This window comes from Rutidosis leptorrhynchoides, chromosome 3 (assembly GCF_046630445.1).
Source record: "Rutidosis leptorrhynchoides isolate AG116_Rl617_1_P2 chromosome 3, CSIRO_AGI_Rlap_v1, whole genome shotgun sequence".
Taxonomy (NCBI): Eukaryota; Viridiplantae; Streptophyta; class Magnoliopsida; order Asterales; family Asteraceae; genus Rutidosis; species Rutidosis leptorrhynchoides.
The window spans coordinates 694,209,955-694,230,871 of NC_092335.1; the positions used below are offsets into that span (position 1 = coordinate 694,209,955).

The 20,917-nt window shown below is 31.7% G+C and overlaps 1 protein-coding gene across 2 annotated transcripts; it reads right to left on the reverse strand.

Moving 5' to 3' along the window:
- Positions 1-2,546: 2,546 nt before the first annotated feature.
- LOC139903027 (pentatricopeptide repeat-containing protein At5g15010, mitochondrial-like) lies at positions 2,547-10,534 on the reverse strand. Of its 2 annotated transcripts, XM_071885794.1 has the most exons (5): positions 8,649-10,534; positions 6,342-6,418; positions 3,666-3,787; positions 3,374-3,554; positions 2,547-3,050 (listed from the first exon to the last, which is right to left on the reverse strand). In XM_071885794.1, exon 1 carries the CDS (start codon positions 10,427-10,429, stop codon positions 8,759-8,761), a length of 1,671 nt encoding a protein of 556 aa, XP_071741895.1. In that variant the 5' UTR covers positions 10,430-10,534; the 3' UTR covers positions 2,547-3,050; positions 3,374-3,554; positions 3,666-3,787; positions 6,342-6,418; positions 8,649-8,758. The 2 variants fall into 2 exon arrangements, with proteins under 2 accessions (XP_071741895.1, XP_071741896.1); XM_071885795.1 differs by lacking the exon at positions 3,374-3,554.
- Positions 10,535-20,917: the final 10,383 nt, after the last annotated feature.

Consider the following 20,917-nt stretch of genomic DNA (forward strand, 5'->3'; position numbering starts at 1 on the left):
GAAGTACTAAAGCATCCCATAGTCAGGATGGGGTTTGTCAGGCCCAATAGATCTATCTTTAGGATTCGCGCCTACCGTACATAGACAAGTAGTTTAATGTTACCAAGCTAAGGGTATATTTCTGGTTTAAACCCACGTAGAATTAGTTTTAGTACTTGTGCCTATTTCGTAAAACATTTATAAAAACAGCGCATGTATTCTCAGTCCCAAAAATATATATAAAAGGGAGCAAATGAAACTCACCATACTGTATTTCGTAGTAAAAATACATATAACGTCATTAAACAAGTGCAAGGTTGGCCTCAGATTCACGAACCTAAATTAATTATATATAATTATGTGTTGGTCAATATTTGTCTAACAAATTAGGTCAAGTCATAGTGTACCACAATCCTAATGCTCGAGACTAATATGCAAAAGTCAACAAAAGTAAATTTGACTCAAAATAATTTCCAAAAATCTATACATGATTAATATATAGTTTAAATATCGTCGTTTTATATTTTTAAATATTTTTAAAAGATTTATTAGAGTAATAATATAATTTATTTATTAATAAATAAAATTTTATATTAAATTTATGTAATAAAATATACTTTTATATATATATTAAGTAATAAAATTTATAGGGTTCATTTAATATCATAAAGATAATATGATAGGTATTATTAAAGTAAGTTATTACACGTAGTAAAATATGTTTGTATCACATATTTATTTGATAAAATAATATCTATAATGATAGTAAGTAAAAGTTGTATTATTTTGTAATAATAATTATTATTATAAAAATATCAATATTTATAATTACTAAGATGACATTATGATAAAACGATAATTCTAATTATGATAACTTTAATATTTACGATAATTTTTAATATTATCTTTAAAATAATAATTCTATTTAAAATAATAATAATAATGATATTTTATAGTAACAATGACATTTCTATTAAAATGATAATTTTTGTTAAAATGATAGTTTTAATACTAACGATACTTTTAATAATAATAGTAATGATAAAAATAATAAGAACGATAATTTTATCTAAATCAATATCTTATAATATTTTAATTTCATCATGATACTCTTACTCATTATTTCCTAATCGTTTCGTTTAATAGCTTTTAATCGTCTTTTATATCGTGTTCATAATAATGATAATAATAGTAATCAAAATAATTAGGTGTTACAAATATTTGTTAGACAAAATTACGTTGTTGATCCCTAAACTTTTTATGAAAATACATAGGTGACGTATATCTTTATTTTTGACTTAGTTAACTTCTCAAAAAATCCACCTGTTACAGGGTTGACCCTGGAATTGACGCCCGTCAATTATATCCCGTTAAATTTGAACATGCGACTCGCACGTGAGGGCATGTTTGTCCAGTTCCCCTTTTTTTTTTTTTTTTTTTTTCCTTTTAACTGATTTTCTAACACTTTTTAACACCCAATTGTCTTCGTTCCTAAAACAAAAAACCCTAAATTTTCACGAATGACGAAATCGATTAAATACAAATTGAAATCCGAAATGGTTGAATGTTGGTGTGGTCGTAGCGCTGTCACTCGTACATCATGACGCTATCGTTTGTACATACAAAAATCAAGGTCGTTCATACCGTATAACTGCATCATGTCCATCCCCGTTCGAATCGAATTAGTTAAATCGAGCGACATTGATCGATCAATGTTGGGTGATATGAATCAAGGCTTTACAAAAGTTTTAAGAAGAAGATGAGAGAGTGAACGTGATATGAACTGAGAATGATAGTTTAAATGGAACAAAACAAAAAAAAGAAAAAGAAATGGGCAAATATGCCCTCACGTGCGACCTCACAAGCGAGTCACGTGTTCAAACTTGAAGGGATATAGCTAACGGGCCTCAGCTCTAGGGCCAACCGTGTAACAATTGAATAATTAGAGGTCAACTATATCAAAAATAAAGATAAAGGTCACCGATTTCATACGAAGTTTAGGGACCAATGACGTAATTTTGTCGAGACAGATAATTAAAGTTGTCACATTGGTTTTGCATACTTGTCCTAATTATACTTTCGGGGCGATGTACCAAAGGTAACTGCTAGAGCCCATATCAAGACAACCAATTTAAATGTCATTTTGCACTTCGATGGTGTTACCATGTATCCTTATAGCACTCATTAACTTTTCCCTTCATATATATATATATATATATATATATATATATATATATATATATATATATATATATATATATAAAATAATAAAAAATAAAAATAAAAAACGTTCGTTGTTTGAGTGGTATCCGAGGAGGCGGTCTGTTTGTCCTCTCCGTGTAGGCGCATGTTTGAATCTTAGGGCCGAGAACTAATTGATAACAATTAGCTTCTCAGAGAGGGTTTTCTCAACCTTCAACTGTGCGAATTGAGTTTCCTCCTAACGTGTGTGTGAATGACATATGATCGCGAATGTGGTTAAATCTCCTCTGATGATGTAGATACTGTCGTTAAAAGAGAAAAAAAAAAAAAAAACTTTTCAATGACAAACAAACAGATACTTCTCAAAGGTTTTTTAAACTTTATTTATTATTATTTATTTATTAATTATACTTGTGTGTTTTAAATACAGTCCAGATCACTCACGCCTAATCAGAGACCACTTGATTATATATTTGAAGCACTTCCTCTCTAAGAGCTTCACCCGAAGTTGGCGGTGAGATCCTCTCCTTGTGACTAACAATTTCATTAATTCTTGCATCGTCTCCTTCCAAATCTTCTTGTACATTTGTCGATAGAATTTCACGTTTCGTGAGATAAAAGTTGCACATTCTGTGGAGAGCAAGGACATATCCACTTTCACGAGACACATTATACCCAAGATACTCATACCCGTACCATACCAAACACCAACGACTTCTAGAAATATCTAAATCACTTCCACGGCGAATGAAATTTCTCACGAGTTCATAATGGCACAGAATACCAATACCAGACGGATCTCCAAAAATAACTCTTTCATCGCGCCCCAAAATCATATCCCAGAAAAATGCATCCTGGCATAATAGAGCCTGCAAAATACCATACAAGCACATATAGCAGCGTATATATAAAAGATCATTTAAGCCACTTAATTGAACCAAAAAACAAATGCATAAATTAAATATTATGATTATAGTTAGTCTGTCCAAATACACTTACAAAAATTTAAAATTAACAAATGCATAAATATTATGATTATAATTCTAGAAGTTTCTACACACTACAATGTACTTGAGGCAACTTTTGACCCATATTATCAAGGTAAGCATAACCCATAAATCAATCCCACAATTTTTTTAATTTTTTTTTCAAATTGTTATTTATACATGCAGTTCTGGAAAATGCTTACTACCTTTGCCAACATAATCTTGGCAGCTGGGTTGCCATTATGGGCACACACCCAAATTAGGTCACGTGGGTGATGATGTCTCCCGTAGTCATATTCTACAAAGACATCAGTTGCAGTCAAATGGGCAAACCCGACAACGCTTAAAACACTATCATGGTTCACTAACTGCCTAAACTGTTTGCATCTGCACATAATTTGCAATCAAAAAATAAATCACTAATTACAGCAATCAATCCAATCCAAGTTGCATCGTTAAAAAAAAAAAAAAAAAAACAAATAAGCACTGAATACTTACACTGCAGCAAACCTTGCCAAATGTCCAGCACCATCAGGAGAAGTGACCATCATTATAATAATCATTCTCAAAACATCAACGGGTAATTGTGTCAACTGCATCATCATATTCTTGCTTTATATCTGCAATCACAAGATATATAAAAAACAGCATTAATAAAAACAAGAAATTTGCATTAACTAGAAAACTAAATTTATTCATAATTACAAGTTCATTGAACAACAAATACGTACAAAGAGTTGTCGACAACACAAAACTATGTACGTGTTTATAGAAAACGAAAGTCAAACCTATAAATTGAATATTTATTGAATTTCATTCGATAATAATGAGATAAGCCTTGTAGCAAATGGGAATCATTAATTTACCCGAAGAAAATGTTATCTTCATGGATACAACTAAGATATTGAAACACCTCTGATATCTTTATTTCAATGAAATCAATTTCACACAAAATATAAATGATCCCTTTAAACATTTACCAAACTAAATTCAATCAAGAAGTATATGAAACTAATGGAGAAATGACCAAGCCTTTAATACCCTAATGTCATCAAAGCAGTTAGTTACGATATTTAATTCATATAAGAAAAACATGGATTTCAACCATCAGCAAACTCACTATGCATTGATTTATAGATTGCGTAAATTAGTAACTAGTATGAACTGTTAACTTCTGATTGGTGAAACAAACATTATAGTCATCAACGTTACATTAAGCATGCTAAGAATATCAAAGGGTAATGCAGTCATATGAACCATCTTCTTGCTTTTGGATCAAATAAATCCCTAGGTAAAAGAGATCAATAATAATAATTCATGTGAAATAAAAAAACATAATTAACTAGAAAAAGACTCTGTACTTCTAATTTTAATGAACAGCAAACAGATTTGCATAATACAGCTATCCTACAACACAGAAATAAGTAATAATTTTTTTATTTTTTTTAACAGCAAAGGAAATAAGTAATAATTATTCATGAATTCTCAACATATGCACAGTAACGAAACAACAATTTATCAAGGAAGGCATCTGCTCTGAGTAAAAATTAAAAAAAATAATAATATTCTTTAACATTCAAATAAAAGCAGTTCGGCCCGTAAAGAGAAGGGAAGGAGAATAAAGAGAAATGCAGTAGCATTATTTTAATTTTATCTGTTACATTTACAGTTAAACAACAAATTGGCTCATAACTCAAATTTGCATAAACCCACATAAGCACGAACATTTGGAGCTACTCACAGTAAAAAAAATAAAAAAAATTCAAGACTTGCAATTCGGAAAAAGTAGCGTTTTGTGAAATTTGGGAACAGAATTTTGCATGTAAACTCAACAAGGCCCAAAAAGGAATTGCATATATATGCTATTAAATTTGAAAGATCTAATCAAACCAAAGTGAAAGCGATTATACTTACTTAGTGTTGTGCACCGGAAAACTCAAATGTAACATATCAAACTATCTATATCTATATTCTATATACATATATATAACTATATGCAAGGAGTCATCAATGCCTACGTGGCTCCAATATATATACAATGACGCATCAATGCCTACGTGCCTCGAATCACTTTACAATAAGTCATCAATGCTTCCAATCACATAATGACAACTCAGCAAAAAAAATGAAATTGTGTTTCCATAATGACACCTCAGCAAAAAAAATAAGTCATCAATGCCTACGTGCCTCCAATCACATAATGGCCCCTCAACAAAAATGATATTGTGTTTGCATGCTTTTACTAGATTTACTTACTTAGTGCCGTGTTCCGGAAACTCGCGTAATTCAGAACATTTAGAGCACGTAAAAAGATATGGATACTTAGTGTCGTGTTCTGGAAAACTCCACTAACTCGCACAAAACTCACAAACATGATTGAGTTAGAATTTCAATAATAAATAAGTTATTAGATTCATATCAACATTTTGATGAAATGGATACTACACAGACAATTTCAGGTCTTCAATACTACTAGTGACACACAGAAAAGCTAGTGATACAATGAAACTGACTACACAACCAGAGACGGAGCTTGATTAAAAAGGTAAACTATACACGCCTAGTAATTATTTTAATTACGAGGGGGGGGGGGGGGTGGGGGGGGGGGGGGGGGGGGGTGGGGCTAATATCGCATGTTATCATCTATTGTTTCTAAAAAACTAATTAATTGCTATTAACGACAAAAATTTCTAGAGGCCGGGGCCAGAAACCCCCTTGACATAACAAACCACCTCCATCCTTTGTACACATCAATTTCAGGTCTTCAATACTACCAATGGTGTGAATACATACATGTACTTCATTTATGAAATCAGCAGCTAGGTGTGCTTTTGAGGCATACATTACATATAACTTTGCAATTGGGGATTCATGAAAGTATATTTGCATCTATCTATCCAATTCAAAACAAATTTACCATAACTTAGCCTTTTAGGAATCATTGTTTACCAAAAATAGTTGTATATAATAATTATGAACACGGTTTACGTAAATCTGTAACCACTACAACGTCCATAAGTTAAGAAAGAAATTTTGTTGGTAGACACACACACAATTTGTAGCAACTGAGATTGGAAGATATGATGAACTACTGCAAAGTAAATTTTAATGGTAGTACACACACACACACACAGAATTTGTATTAATGAAGATTGGAACATACAATGAACTTACATTAGTTGTTCAACCAGCAGCTTTAAGTAGACAATGTATCCCATCCCAAGTTTGAGGATCAATCCCCATTTTATTAACTGAAAATATATTATGACACAACACTTGAAATCCCAAAGGTAACAAAATAACAAGAAACATTTGAAATCATATATGAATGTGAATATTATTATTAACTAGTGTAAAACAAGAAAAAAAACTTACAGCATTCAACCACTAAAATTTGGGGTGAAAGAAAAATGAATAATGGCCAATTCATGACACAAGTTGGAACTGGAGAACCAAGAGGCCAAGGATAGTCTTATGGTTTGCCATCGATCTCTTACTGTCGCCGTCGCTCAATCTATTATTATTGCCATCGTAGCTTCCGCCAATGATATTTTCATCTTGTTGTTTAAGTTCAATTTAGGCTACTGATTTTTTGCAGGTTACTTTAATAAATGGGTTTGGTTACAAGTTTAAGGTTGAAATGAAGAAAAAGTTTGCAGGTTGAAACGGTGGTTTGAATTTGAGGAATGAGTTTAATTTTTGATTTAAATTTCTGTCCGGATTAGGCTTATGATTCAATTTCATGGTGAAGATATTAATTTAGTGTTTATAAATTTTTTGATTAACGAAAGAGGTGAAGTGAGAAGGAGGTGAACTGAAAGTGTTTTAACGGACTAAAGTTAAATGTCGTTAGGATTCGGACCACCACGGTGCGTTTGTAAAACCACAAGGACTAGTAGTATAGCTTTCAATAGACAGGGACGACAGATATAGTTCTTGGGTAAATTACAGGGACCAACAGAATAATAATTAACTTTATTATAAAAGAATTATTACATGCATTCGAAAAGATAGTAAAGAAGAAGAAAAAGAGTACGTAATTCATTATTTTTCGAGTTGCACAAAAAATAAAAGGAAGTAATACTAAACCGAGTAGTTATTTGAATATTTTATTTTTCCAAATATTTCAACTCTAAAATTAAGCAAATTGTTACTCCGTACATTGAAATGAAAAGGTATAAAATCAAAGTCTAAACTCAAAAACTCTATGTACACAACAAATTTAACAATTTGGATAGATGTTTAGCTGTTAAAAAAAAAAAAAAAAAAAAATCAAGAATGCTTGATTAGTGAAATTAGATCAAAGTATAAAGCTCATAACCTATTCGAGATAGTCAATCTCTCAAGAAACTAGACTAAGAAACAGAAACTTTGGATAAAACCAAACTGTTTCATTCATACTCATTTTATAGAAATAGACTTGCAATTTATAATAACAAATGCAAGACGTACAATAACAAAACAAGGAAACATGCTCTAACTGCTACTAATTCCACTAAGCTAAAGATTTGGCCGATGCGCGTTCTGCTCATGAGACCAAGTTTGTCGGGCTAACACTTGGTATCCCTTAGGTTGCCCGGAAGGTGCTGAAATCACCTTCTATAAATAGGCTTTTTAAAGTGTACTCGGAGGATTTCGGGAAGTTGCGAAGATGAAGGTTGTCTACTGTATTGAGATTTGCCCTGGGTGCTACGCAACGCTTTACAAAAGCCCATGCCGCACTTCGTATATGAAGCTAGAGAAGATTGAAGAGGCATGTTCTCGTGAAGATGTATGTGTCTGCTTAAGATCTTATAAATCTATAACTTTAGGATTATTATTGTATTTACGATGTAACTAACTTTTTTAACTATAAAATGAAATTTATGTTTTTTGTTTATACATGTCACTTTTTATGAGAAGTTTTGCCTATAAAACTAAAGCAATCAACTCAGTGATAGCACCAAACTAGTTTTTCCATGTAACACCCCCATTGCTTTAAACTTAGAAGGTACTTGCACTTCTAAATTTCTATCAAAGAGGGACAGGTTGTTACATGCCACCTGCTAAAATCTATCAAGAAACTTAAAGTACAAAATTACCCGCTTACTGTGTCATAGCTCCTTAAATGTAACTGCAACTATATATAGTAACCCATCAGTGATGACCATTAGTGTTCCGACAAGTCAAACAACTATTTTCCACCAAGTGAACATACCATACATTACCGGTTTTGTTATTTGTGCTTAATGAAAACACGAAATGTGTTGACATTTAAAATTCTTCAGATCATATGGAAATAAAGTATTTACTCTGGCTCAAAATTTACATGGTATCAGAGGGACTCCTCAACTGCCTACGACTATATGCTACCCCTTTTCCATTCTTATAAGCAGGTTTGACTTGAGCAGCTTTCATTAGGAGAACTCAAATAATATATCACATACTTAAGAAATAAGAATTAGCACAAAACACTAAAGAAATGAAAAGAAATCTATGAACCTGCAAATATGCTTAGGTGCGTGGCTGCTTAGTGCAACGATTTCCAACAAGCTACAGTCGATCAAATTACACAACCTAACACTCGAACCATATCTCATCACAGTGAAACCTCATAAATGCCACCCTTTAGCTCGCCAATATTTCCGTGCATTTTCATCATTACGCATCTTTTTTATCTTTAAAAATAGTTTATAAGCCATCTCTACTTTATTTGAACCTAAGAGTTTGTTATTCAGCTTAGCACAAACAAGTCGACTGGGACAATAGCCTTTCTTCAGACAATCTTCCATCACGGTTGCAGCATTTTCAAGTTGACCATTGTTGCAAAGCCCATTGATGATGTACTCATAAACTTCAACATCAGATTGATAACCACTTTGTTCCATTTCATTCCATATGTTCATAAGCATGCCACATTTACCAAATCTTGAAAGCCTCATAAGCAATATCTTGTAAGCAGTTATCGATACTATACACTTAACGTCTTTTGCTTTCTTATAAATCATCATAGCAGCATGTGGTGGGCCATAACTACATAAGGTTTCAATAACTGAAGTCACCATCCCTGTAGTTGGCATGATCCCCCGGACTATCATTTTATCAAACATTTCAATCGCATCTGCTACCCTTTGAACTTTAAGAAAACCAAAGATAATCGTCACATAAGTATCCATGTGCGGTTTACAATTGCTACTCAACATATCATCATAGTATTTCAAACATCCATCAATATCACCAATCGAGATAAAGTTAAAGATCATTGCATTGTAAATACCAACATCTAACACACATATTTTTCGTTCTCTTAACGTCTCAAACATCTTAACCGCGTCATCAATTTTACCACATCTACCTAATCCTTCAAGTAAGTAGCTAAAAGTCAAACTATCAGGATCAAATCCATCTTCCACCATTTCCTTCATAAGCCTCTCGATTTCATTAACCCTGCCAAATTTAGACCACCCGCGAATGACTATATTATACGTCTCACCATCAAACCTCACCTTCTCTTTCATTCTACTTAAAATCGAATTCGCAGTCGACACACGAGAACGTTGACAAAGACAACGAAGCATAACTTTCAACGACTCTAAATCACATCTCATCCCAAACTCTTCCAAGTTCCAAAACATACTTACAGCTTTTGATATTCGCTTAGCCTTAATATAACTATCCATAAATATAAACAAAGTTTCATAATTTGGCTCCAACCCTTTCCTCCTCATCTCACTTACCACACTCATCATAAAATCAAAAAACTTCCGTCTCCCTAACGCTCGAAGAACTACGTTATAACTATCAACATCCTCAAATACCTTCCCATGCTCAACGGCCCACTGGAAAAGTGTAACCATATGTCTACCATCTAAGCTCCCTCTATTCAACACTTTAGCAACTAACTCGCAACTTACATCAATATCAACCACAGCCGCAGTTAACGCGCGTTTGAGCGCAGTTTTTCCGTTCAATTTCTGAATAAAAATCCCTCTCAACCTATCTTCCGGTGACAACAGCATATCATCATTTTGATTCAATTGAGTTACTTCTGACCTAGGGTTTGTAACTGAATCTGTATTCTGATGACGAATTGGTAACAAAATAGATAACTGATCTAACACGTGTTGTTCGTTACTGTTTATATTGCAATTATAGGTTTCGTTAGGGTTTTGGTTATGTGAGTGAAATAGGTTAAATGATTGTGTTGGAAATAGGGAGTATGAAATTGTAGATTGAAGGATTTGAGAAGTGTACCTGATTTTATTGAATTTAGTAACGAACATGATTGTCGTTTCTATTTACTTTTAACGGAATTCTGTTGAAGCTGCCGTTGTTCACCGGGCTCCGGCAAGGCGGCAAAAACGTTGTGATTTATAATTTACACTTGGAGCCCGATTTTCTTGTGTTTGTTGCAGTTTTGGCCCTAAGACCATTTGTAAGTGGTGCCGGTTTATTTAACCCACACCATCCTCCCATTCAGAACCTGCAAAACAATCCTTAAATTGATTTTCGTGTCACAAACTAGTCCCTCCCACTAACTGACACTAACAGTCTTTTAAGTATGTTGCACTAACTAGTCCCTCCCACTATATATTTTTAAGACAAAATTACACGAGGAGTCCATTAACAAAGTTCGTTAAATTCCTTCATCCGCTTCACTTAATGTGAAAAGTACATTGTTTACCAGAATTCAAATATTGATTACTACATATGTACAGTTCACAGAACAAAAAAAAACAATAAATTGATTGATATATATATATATATATATATATATATATATATATATATATATATATATATATATATATATTTCCAATTACAATTTCTTCACGATTTTGCAACATTTTATAGTACCGGAAAACTCAAGAAACTTGCAATCAACAACATCCAATATTTGTGTTTCTGTCATCAAACTGAACCCAAATGACTCAACTCACGTATTAACCATTTCAAGTAGGCAGAGCAAGTCTCTCTACTCCTAACTCGCCCGATTTCTTTCCAACTTCATCCATCAAAATTTGATACGATCCCAATCTTCAAATAAACGACAATGGATCATATATGTATCGGATAGTGTCACATTCAGATTCACATTCATTAAATTTTTATTTATTCATATTCGTATCCATCTAATTTCAATTTATTTATTCATTTGCAATATATTGAATTAACAAGTTAATGGAAATCTGGTGAATATTCAATATTCAATAAAATAGAAATATATTTATAATATAATTTGAAATCAAGCCATAAAAGTATTGTGATAAAAAATCAATATGATATGCCATAAGAAAATTCAAACATCAAGAATGTCACATTATCGTCGCCAATGGATTGAAATTTGTTACAATTACAATTAAATATATATTTTAATAAATGTAAATGTGTATTTTTTATGCTTGGTTAGCTTCACGTATTTTGATCGTAATCTATCGTTGATTGTGACTTAACTATAAGACTGAAAGTATAATTTGGCTCTAAGTGATTGATGTATCATTTTCATTGTTTTAAATCACCGATAAAACATTATTAATAATATACATATTTGAGGAATATAAAATAAGTGATTTTATGAATATCGTGAAATATATATTCGATAACATTTTGATAGTTTATGGTATAATAAGTATATGGACATGTTTGTAGATATTTTGTGTATGTATATAAGTATTTATGGTGATAATTGATATAAGACTTTTCTTGTTCAGGTTATACAAGATGACGAGTATGTTCACGACCAAACCAGATTAATATTCAATTTGAATCATCATATATACCATTAAGTAGGTAGATCGGACTGACATTAGCAACCTAAAAAAATATTATATAATTTATTTTTTAACAAATTTTTTCTACGTCAGTGTCATGTGTCAGCCTGTGTGACTTAGTGACACGTGTCAATATGTGCCTACGTGTCAGTCTGTATAGCAACAGATTGAACTTACATATTAGTCTGTGTGCCAGTAAGTGCATACATATCAGTCCGCGTGGCACAAAACGAGCCACATAGGCCGACATGTGGCATTGACTATACCACATGAAAATATATTTAAAAAGAATATTTTTATTAAAAAAATAATAAATGATCATATCATTAACAAACAAGTTCAAACTGCAAATTACATGTTAAATTGTAAATTATATAAATGTTCACATGTGAACGAGAAACAATATATTTGATTATATAGGTAAATATATTATATTCATTCTCACTCTTCATCAACATTAATATATAATTCAATCTACCGTTCAATATATATATATATATATATATATATATATATATATATATATATATATATATATATATATATATATATATATATATATATATATATATATATATATATATATACTTCAATCTACTCAGATGTGAAAAACTTCATAAATTAAAAGTTCTCGCAGTTTTGTACCCTATTTTATTCTCGTTTGATCTTTTGACTATATATATATATATATTTAATCAAGAGGGAAACACTTTTTTGGGGTGAAGTAATTTTTTTTTCGTTTTTTTCGTTTTTTTTTTAGGCATCAAGATCACATGAAAATATAAACATTTAAAAAAGACACTTGGTGATAAATGTTATTATTTTGGACATATCCTTTCTTTTTTCAAAATCACTTTTTCTTGCTTTTTTTTTTACAGCGATTGGGATCACCCGAGGGGGACTAAACCACCCGTTGCGATCATCTCCCGTTTCGACTATGCCGATGCAGTGATAATAACTCCTCCTCCATCTCTGCCCGGGAGGAAACCTTGAAACCGATCCAAGGGCACGGCCAAGTAAAACCCCCCTCCCTTTTACCCCCCCCCCCCCCCTCCCCCCCCCCCCCCCCAAAAAAAACGATATAGGAAATGTGTCATGGGTGGATACTTCATGACAGTGATGAAATTGTGTTTTTAATATGTAGCCAACGAGGGTCGAACTCCTGACCTCCTCTAAAGGAGGCAGGCCACCAACCGCTAGACCACATCAAAACTTCCACTTTTTCTTGCTTTATAAATATTTATAGCATTATTCATCTCGGTGAAAGCCTTGTACAACAAAATTATCAAGCTAAGCAATAACGAATTCATGTTAACATTATTTCCATCACACCATAATGGTTTTTCATGCTAAAACACCTATCATTTGAATTCATAATAAAGTTCATAAACTGCAGCATCAATTCGTATTGAATATTCATAAAGATCCAATTGATTATACAGAAATCCTAAAAATCTTTAATTATCTATTGAAATCGATACCTGGTACTTTTCGATGATAGGTGTGTAATGCCCCGTTCATATGAATAATATAAACGTTTCATATTAATTGGTTTCTTTGCGAAGTTTTGACCTCTATATGAGACGTTTTTCAAATCTTGCATTTGTTTAAAAACAACCATAACCTTTATTATATGAATAAAGGTTTAATGACATAAATTTAGATTGTCGATCAAAGACAATCTCCTCAAAGTACATAATTTTTACATACACCATTACATAAAAGTAGACAATATATTACAAACACAAATTCCGAATGCAAGTTTAATTATTATGAAAAGCATGCCGACTCCAAATCTTGACCTTAGGCTAACATGCAACAGCGGAAGCGTTTAATAATCACATGAGAATAAACATACTTAAAAACGTCAACAAAAATGTTGGTGAGTCATAGGTTTATTCCTATATAATAATTCATAATAATAATAGACCACAAGATTTCATTTAAATATAGCGTACACAAATCATGTGTATAAAAATCATTCATATGATAAACATCTGCTAACCGACCTTAACAACATGCATATAGAATATTTCCCAGTATACAGCGCGCAGCTAATATACAAAAATTCGAATTACTAAAGCATACTATTTTCCAGTATGAGGGGAGTTAGTGCCCGTAGATCTACCTTTAGGATTCGCGTCAATTAGTGGCCATTATACAGGCCCTATACCATTTTCCAACATGAGGGGTGTATAATAAACGCTAATTCTTAGGTTACCAGAAAAAGGGGAAATATCCGGTGTAATCAATCGATCATAGAATGTAGTTCAAGTACTTGTGTCTATTTCGAAAAAACATTTATAAAACAGCATGTATTCTCGTCTAAAAAATAATTAGATAGTAAAAATGGGACTATAACTCATGTAGTGACCCGAACTTTTCCATGTTTATATATATATAATGAAATTGATATATTTACATGATTAAATGTTTTCAACATGTTAAGCAATCAAACTTGTTAAGACTTGATTATTTGAAATGAGTTTCATGTAGACAATTGACCACCCAAGTTGACCGGCGATTCACGAACGTTAAAACTTGTAAAAACTATATGGTGATATATATATGGACATATATATAGTTAACATGATATTATGATAAGAAAGTATCTCACTAGGTATATTAACAATGCGTTATATACATAAAATGAGACTATTGGATTAAGAAACTCGAAACGATATATATAACGATTATCGTTATGACAACGTCTTACTAAGTACATATGTATCATATTAAGATATTTTTACACTATATTTAACATGATAAAATGATAATTATTTATATCATTAAGTATGTTAACAATGAACTACATATGTAAAACAAAACTACTAACTTAAAGATTTCAAAACGAGACATATATGTAACGATTATCGTCGTAACGACACTTTAATTTATATATATCATATTAAGATATATTCATACATCATAATATCATGATAATGTAATAATTTAACATTTATTTAGATATAATAAACAATGGGTTAACAATATTTAATGAGATCGTTAACTTAAAAGTTTCAAAACAACACTTACATGTAACGACTAACGATGACTTAACGACTCAGTTAAAAGGCATATACATGTAGTATTTTAAGATGTATTCATACACTTTTGAAAGACTTCAAGACACATATCAAAGTACTTCTACTTAACAAAAATGCTTACGATTACGTCCTCGTTCATTTTCATCAACAATTCTACTCGTATGCACCCGTATTCGTACTCGTACAATATCCAGCTTCTAAATGTATTTACTATTGGTATATACACTTCAATGATCAGCTCTTAGCAGCCCTTGATGAGTCAACAAACATGTGAAACCAACCATTAGACAACTAGCATGACTTATGAGCAAGAAAATAAAACAAGAACTCCTTTTAACCCAACTCACCACTCACCACTCATCATTCACTCCATTTCACTTCCAATTCTCTTTCTAATTCTCTCTCAACACACACACACACACACACACACTCTTATGAACGAATTTTTTCAGTAACTAATCATCGTCTTCATCAAAAATTACTTCAAGAATCAAGCTATAATCATCTTAGGAAGAACACTTTAAGAACACTTCGAAAATTCTTTCAAGTTTACTAGTTTAATTCCAAGCTTCCTAATCCATTCCAAGTAATCATCTAAGTTCAAGAAACGTTTGTTATTTACAGTAGGTTATCTTTCTTATTCAAGGTAATATTCATATTCAAACTTTGATTCGATTTCTATAACTATAAACTATCTTAATTCGAGTAAAAATCTTAATTGAACTTGTTTTTGTGTCATGATCCTACTTCAAGAACTTTCAAGCCATCCAAGATCCTTTGAAGCTAGATCATTTCTTGTCACTTCCAGTAGGTTTACCTACTAAACTTGAGGTAGTAATGATATTCATAACATCATTCGATTCATATATATAGAACTATCTTATTCGAAGGTTTAAACTCGTAATCACTAGAACATAGTTTAGTTAATTCTAAACTTGTTCGCAAACAAAAGTTAATCCTTCTAACTTGAATTTTAAAATCAACTAGACATATGTTCTATATCTATATGATATGCTAACTTAATGATTTAAAACCTGAAAACACGGAAAATACCGTAAAACCGGACATACGCCGTCGTAGTAACACCGCGGGCTGTTTTGGGTTAGTTAATTAAAAATTATGATAAACTTTGATTTAAAAGTTGTTCTTCTGAGACAATAATTTTTCTTATGAACATGAAACTATATCCAAAAATCTTGGTTAAACTCAAAGTGGAAGTATGTTTTTCAAAATGGTCATCAAGACGTCGTTCTTTCAACTGAAATGACTACCTCTTATAATATTGACTTGTAACCTATATTTTCGACTATAAACTTATATTTTTTCTGTTTAGATTCATAAACTTAAGTTAAATATGAAACCATAGCAACTTGAATCACTTAAAACGGATTTAAAACGAAGAAGTTATGGGTAAAACAAGATTGGAAAATTTTGCTTGTTATAGCTACGTGAAAATTGTAACAAATCTATATTAATCATATCCTAGCTAACTTATATTGTATTATACATGTATCCTAACATATATTATGTAATCTTGGGATACCATAGACACGAATACAATGTTTTGACATATTATATCGACCCATCTATATATATATATATATTTCGGAACAACCATAGACACTCTATATGCAGTAATGCTGGAGTTAGCTATACAGGGTTGAGGTTGATTCCAAAATAATATATATACTTTAAGTTGTGATCTATCCTGAGACTTGTACACACTAGGTCGTGGATTGATTCGAGATATTATATATTGATTTATTTCTGTACATCTAACTGTGGACAACTAGTTGTAGGTTACTAACGAGGACTGTTGACTTAATAAACTCAAATCATTAAAACGTAATAAAAATGTTGTAAATATATTTTGATCATACTTTGATATATATGTACATATTTGTTTTAGGTTCATGAATCAACCCGTGGCCAAGTCTTACTTCTCGACGAAGTAAAAATCTGTGAAAGTGAGTTATGAAATGTCCCGTTCTTATTGATTAAAAACGTTCCATATTAATTGATTTCGTTGCGAGGTTTTGACCTCTATATGAGACGTTTTTCAAAGACTGCATTCATTTTTAAAACAAACCATAACCTTTATGTCATAAATAAAGGTTTAAAAAGCTTTACGTAGATTATCAAATAATGATAATCTAAAATATCCTGTTTACACACGACCATTACATAATGGTTTACAATACAAATATGTTACAACAAAATAAGTTTCTTGAATGCAGTTTTTACACAATATCATACAAGCATGGACTCCAAATCTCGTCCTTATTTAAGTATGCGACAGCGGAAGCTCTTAATAATCACCTGAGAATAAACATGCTTAAAACGTCAACAAAAATGTTGGTGAGTTATAGGTTTAACCTATATATGTATATATCAAATCATAATAATAGACCACAAGATTTCATATTTCAATACACATCCCATACATAGAGATAAAAATCATTCATATGGTGAACACCTGGTAACCGACAATAACAAGATGCATATATAAGAATATCCCCATCATTCCGGGACACCCTTCGGATATGATATAAATTTCGAAGTACTAAAGCATCCGGTACTTTGGATGGGGTTTGTTAGGCCCAATAGATCTATCTTTAGGATTCGCGTCAATTAGGGTGTCTGTTCCCTAATTCTTAGATTACCAGACTTAATAAAAAGGGGCATATTCGATTTCGATAATTCAACCATAGAATGTAGTTTCACGTACTTGTGTCTATTTTGTAAATCATTTATAAAACCTGCATGTATTCTCATCCCAAAAATATTAGATTTTAAAAGTGGGACTATAACTCACTTTCACAGATTTTTACTTCGTCGGGAAGTAAGACTTGGCCACTGGTTGATTCACGAACCTATAACAATATATACATATATATCAAAGTATGTTCAAAATATATTTACAACACTTTTAATATATTTTGATGTTTTAAGTTTATTAAGTCAGCTGTCCTCGTTAGTAACCTACAACTAGTTGTCCACAGTTAGGTGTACAGAAATAAATCGATAAATATTATCTTGAATCAATCCACGACCCAGTGTATACGTATCTCAGTATTGATCACAACTCAAACTATATATATTTTGGAATCAACCTCAACCCTGTATAGCTAACTCCAACATTCACATATAGAGTGTCTATGGTTGTTCCGAAATATATATAGATGTGTCGACATGATAGGTCGAAACATTGTATACGTGTCTATGGTATCTCAAGATTACATAATATATAATACAAGTTGATTAAGTTATGGTTGGAATAGATTTGTTACCAATTTTCACGTAGCTAAAATGAGAAAAATTATCCAATCTTGTTTTACCCATAACTTCTTCATTTTAAATCCGTTTTGAGTGAATCAAATTGCTATGGTTTCATATTGAACTCTATTTTATGAATCTAAACCAAAAAAGTATAGGTTTCTAGTCGGAAAAATAAGTTACAAGTCGTTTTTGTAAAGGTAGTCATTTCAGTCGAAAGAACGACGTCTAGATGACCATTTTAGAAAACATACTTCCACTTTGAGTTTAACCATAATTTTTGGATATAGTTTCATGTTCATAATAAAAATAATTTTCTCAGAATAACAACTTTTAAATCAAAGTTTATCATAGTTTTTAATTAACTAACCCAAAACAGCCCGCGGTGTTACTACGACGGCGTAAATCCGGTTTTACGGTGTTTTTCGTGTTTCCAGGTTTTAAATCATTAAGTTAGCATATCATATAGATATAGAACATGTGTTTAGTTGATTTTAAAAGTCAAGTTAGAAGGATTAACTTTTGTTTGCGAACAAGTTTAGAATTAACTAAACTATGTTCTAGTGATTACAAGTTTAAACCTTCGAATAAGATAGCTTTATATGTATGAATCGAATGATGTTATGAACATCATTACTACCTTAAGTTCCTTGGATGAACCTACTGGAAAAGAGAAAAATGGATCTAGCTTCAATGGATCCTTGGATGGCTCAAAGTTCTTGAAGCAAAATCATGACACGAAAACAAGTTCAAGTAAGATCATCACTTGAAATAAGATTGTTATAGTTATAGAAATTGAACCAAAGTTTGAATATGATTATTACCTTGTATTAGAATGATAACCTACTGTAAGAAACAAAGATTTCTTGAGGTTGGATGATCACCTTACAAGATTGGAAGTGAGCTAGCAAACTTGAAAGTATTCTTGATTTTATGAAACTAGAACTTTTGGAATTTATGAAGAACACTTAGAACTTGAAGATAGAACTTGAGAGAGTTCAATTAGATGAAGAAAATTGAAGAATGAAAGTGTTTGTAGGTGTTTTTGGTCGTTGGTGTATGGATTAGATATAAAGGATATGTAATTTTGTTTTCATGTAAATAAGTCATGAATGATTACTCATATTTTTGTAATCTTATGAGATATTTCATGCTAGTTGCCAAATGATGGTTCCCACATGTGTTAGGTGACTCACATGGGCTGCTAAGAGCTGATCATTGGAGTGTATATACCAATAGTACATACATCTAAAAGCTGTGTATTGTACGAGTACGAATACGGGTGCATACGAGTAGAATTGTTGATGAAACTGAACGAGAATGTAATTGTAAGCATTTTTGTTAAGTAGAAGTATTTTGATAAGTGTATTGAAGTCTTTCAAAAGTGTATAAATACATATTAAAACACTACATGTATATACATTTTAACTGAGTCGTTAAGTCATCGTTAGTCGTTACATGTAAGTGTTGTTTTGAAACCTTTAGGTTAACGATCTTGTTAAATGTTGTTAACCCAATGTTTATAATATAAAATGAGATTTTAAATTATTATATTATCATGATATTATCATGTATGAATATCTCTTAATATGATATATATACATTAAATGTCTTTACAACGATAATCGTTACATATATGTCTCGTTTAAAAATCATTAAGTTAGTAGTCTTGTTTTTACATATGTAGTTCATTGTTAATATACTTTATGATATGTTTTCTTATCATAGTATCATGTTAACTATATATATATATATATATCCATATATATGTCATCATATAGTTTTTACAAGTTTTAACGTTCGTGAATCACCGATCAACTTGGGTGGTCAATTGTCTATATGAAACATATTTCAATTAATCAAGTCTTAACAAGTTTGATTGCTTAACATGTTGGAAACATTTAATCATGTAAATATCAATCTCAATTAATATATATAAACATGGAAAAGTTCGGGTCACTACAGTACCTACTCGTTAAATAAATTTCGTCCCGAAATTTTAAGCTGTTGAAGGTGTTGACGAATCTTCTGGAAATAGATGCGGGTATTTCTTCTTCATCTGATCTTCACGCTCCCAGGTGAACTCGGGTCCTCTATGAGCATTCCATCGAACCTTAACAATTGGTATCTTGTTTTGCTTAAGTCTTTTAACCTCACGATCCATTATTTCGACGGGTTCTTCGATGAATTGAAGTTTTTCGTTGATTTGGATTTCATCTAACGGAATAGTGAGATCTTCTTTGGCAAAACATTTCTTTAAATTCGAGACGTGGAAAGTGTTATGTACAGTCGCGAGTTGTTGAGGTAACTCTAGTCGGTAAGCTACTGGTCCGACACGATCAATAATCTTGAATGGTCCAATATACCTTGGATTTAATTTCCCTCGTTTACCAAATCGAACAACGCCTTTCCAAGGTGCAACTTTAAGCATGACCATCTCTCCAATTTCAAATTCTATATCTTTTCTTTTAATGTCAGCGTAGCTCTTTTGTCGACTTTGGGCGGTTTTCAACCGTTGTTGAATTTGGATGATCTTCTCGGTAGTTTCTTGTATAATCTCCGGACCCGTAATCTGTCTATCCCCCACCTCACTCCAACAAATCGGAGACCTGCACTTTCTACCATAAAGTGCTTCAAACGGCGCCATCTCAATGCTTGAATGGTAGCTGTTGTTGTA

Excerpts from the sequence above, each read along its gene's own strand:
- LOC139903027 (XM_071885795.1), bottom strand. The coding sequence starts at position 10,429 with ATGTTCGTTACTAAATTCAATAAAATCAGGTACACTTCTCAAATCCTT.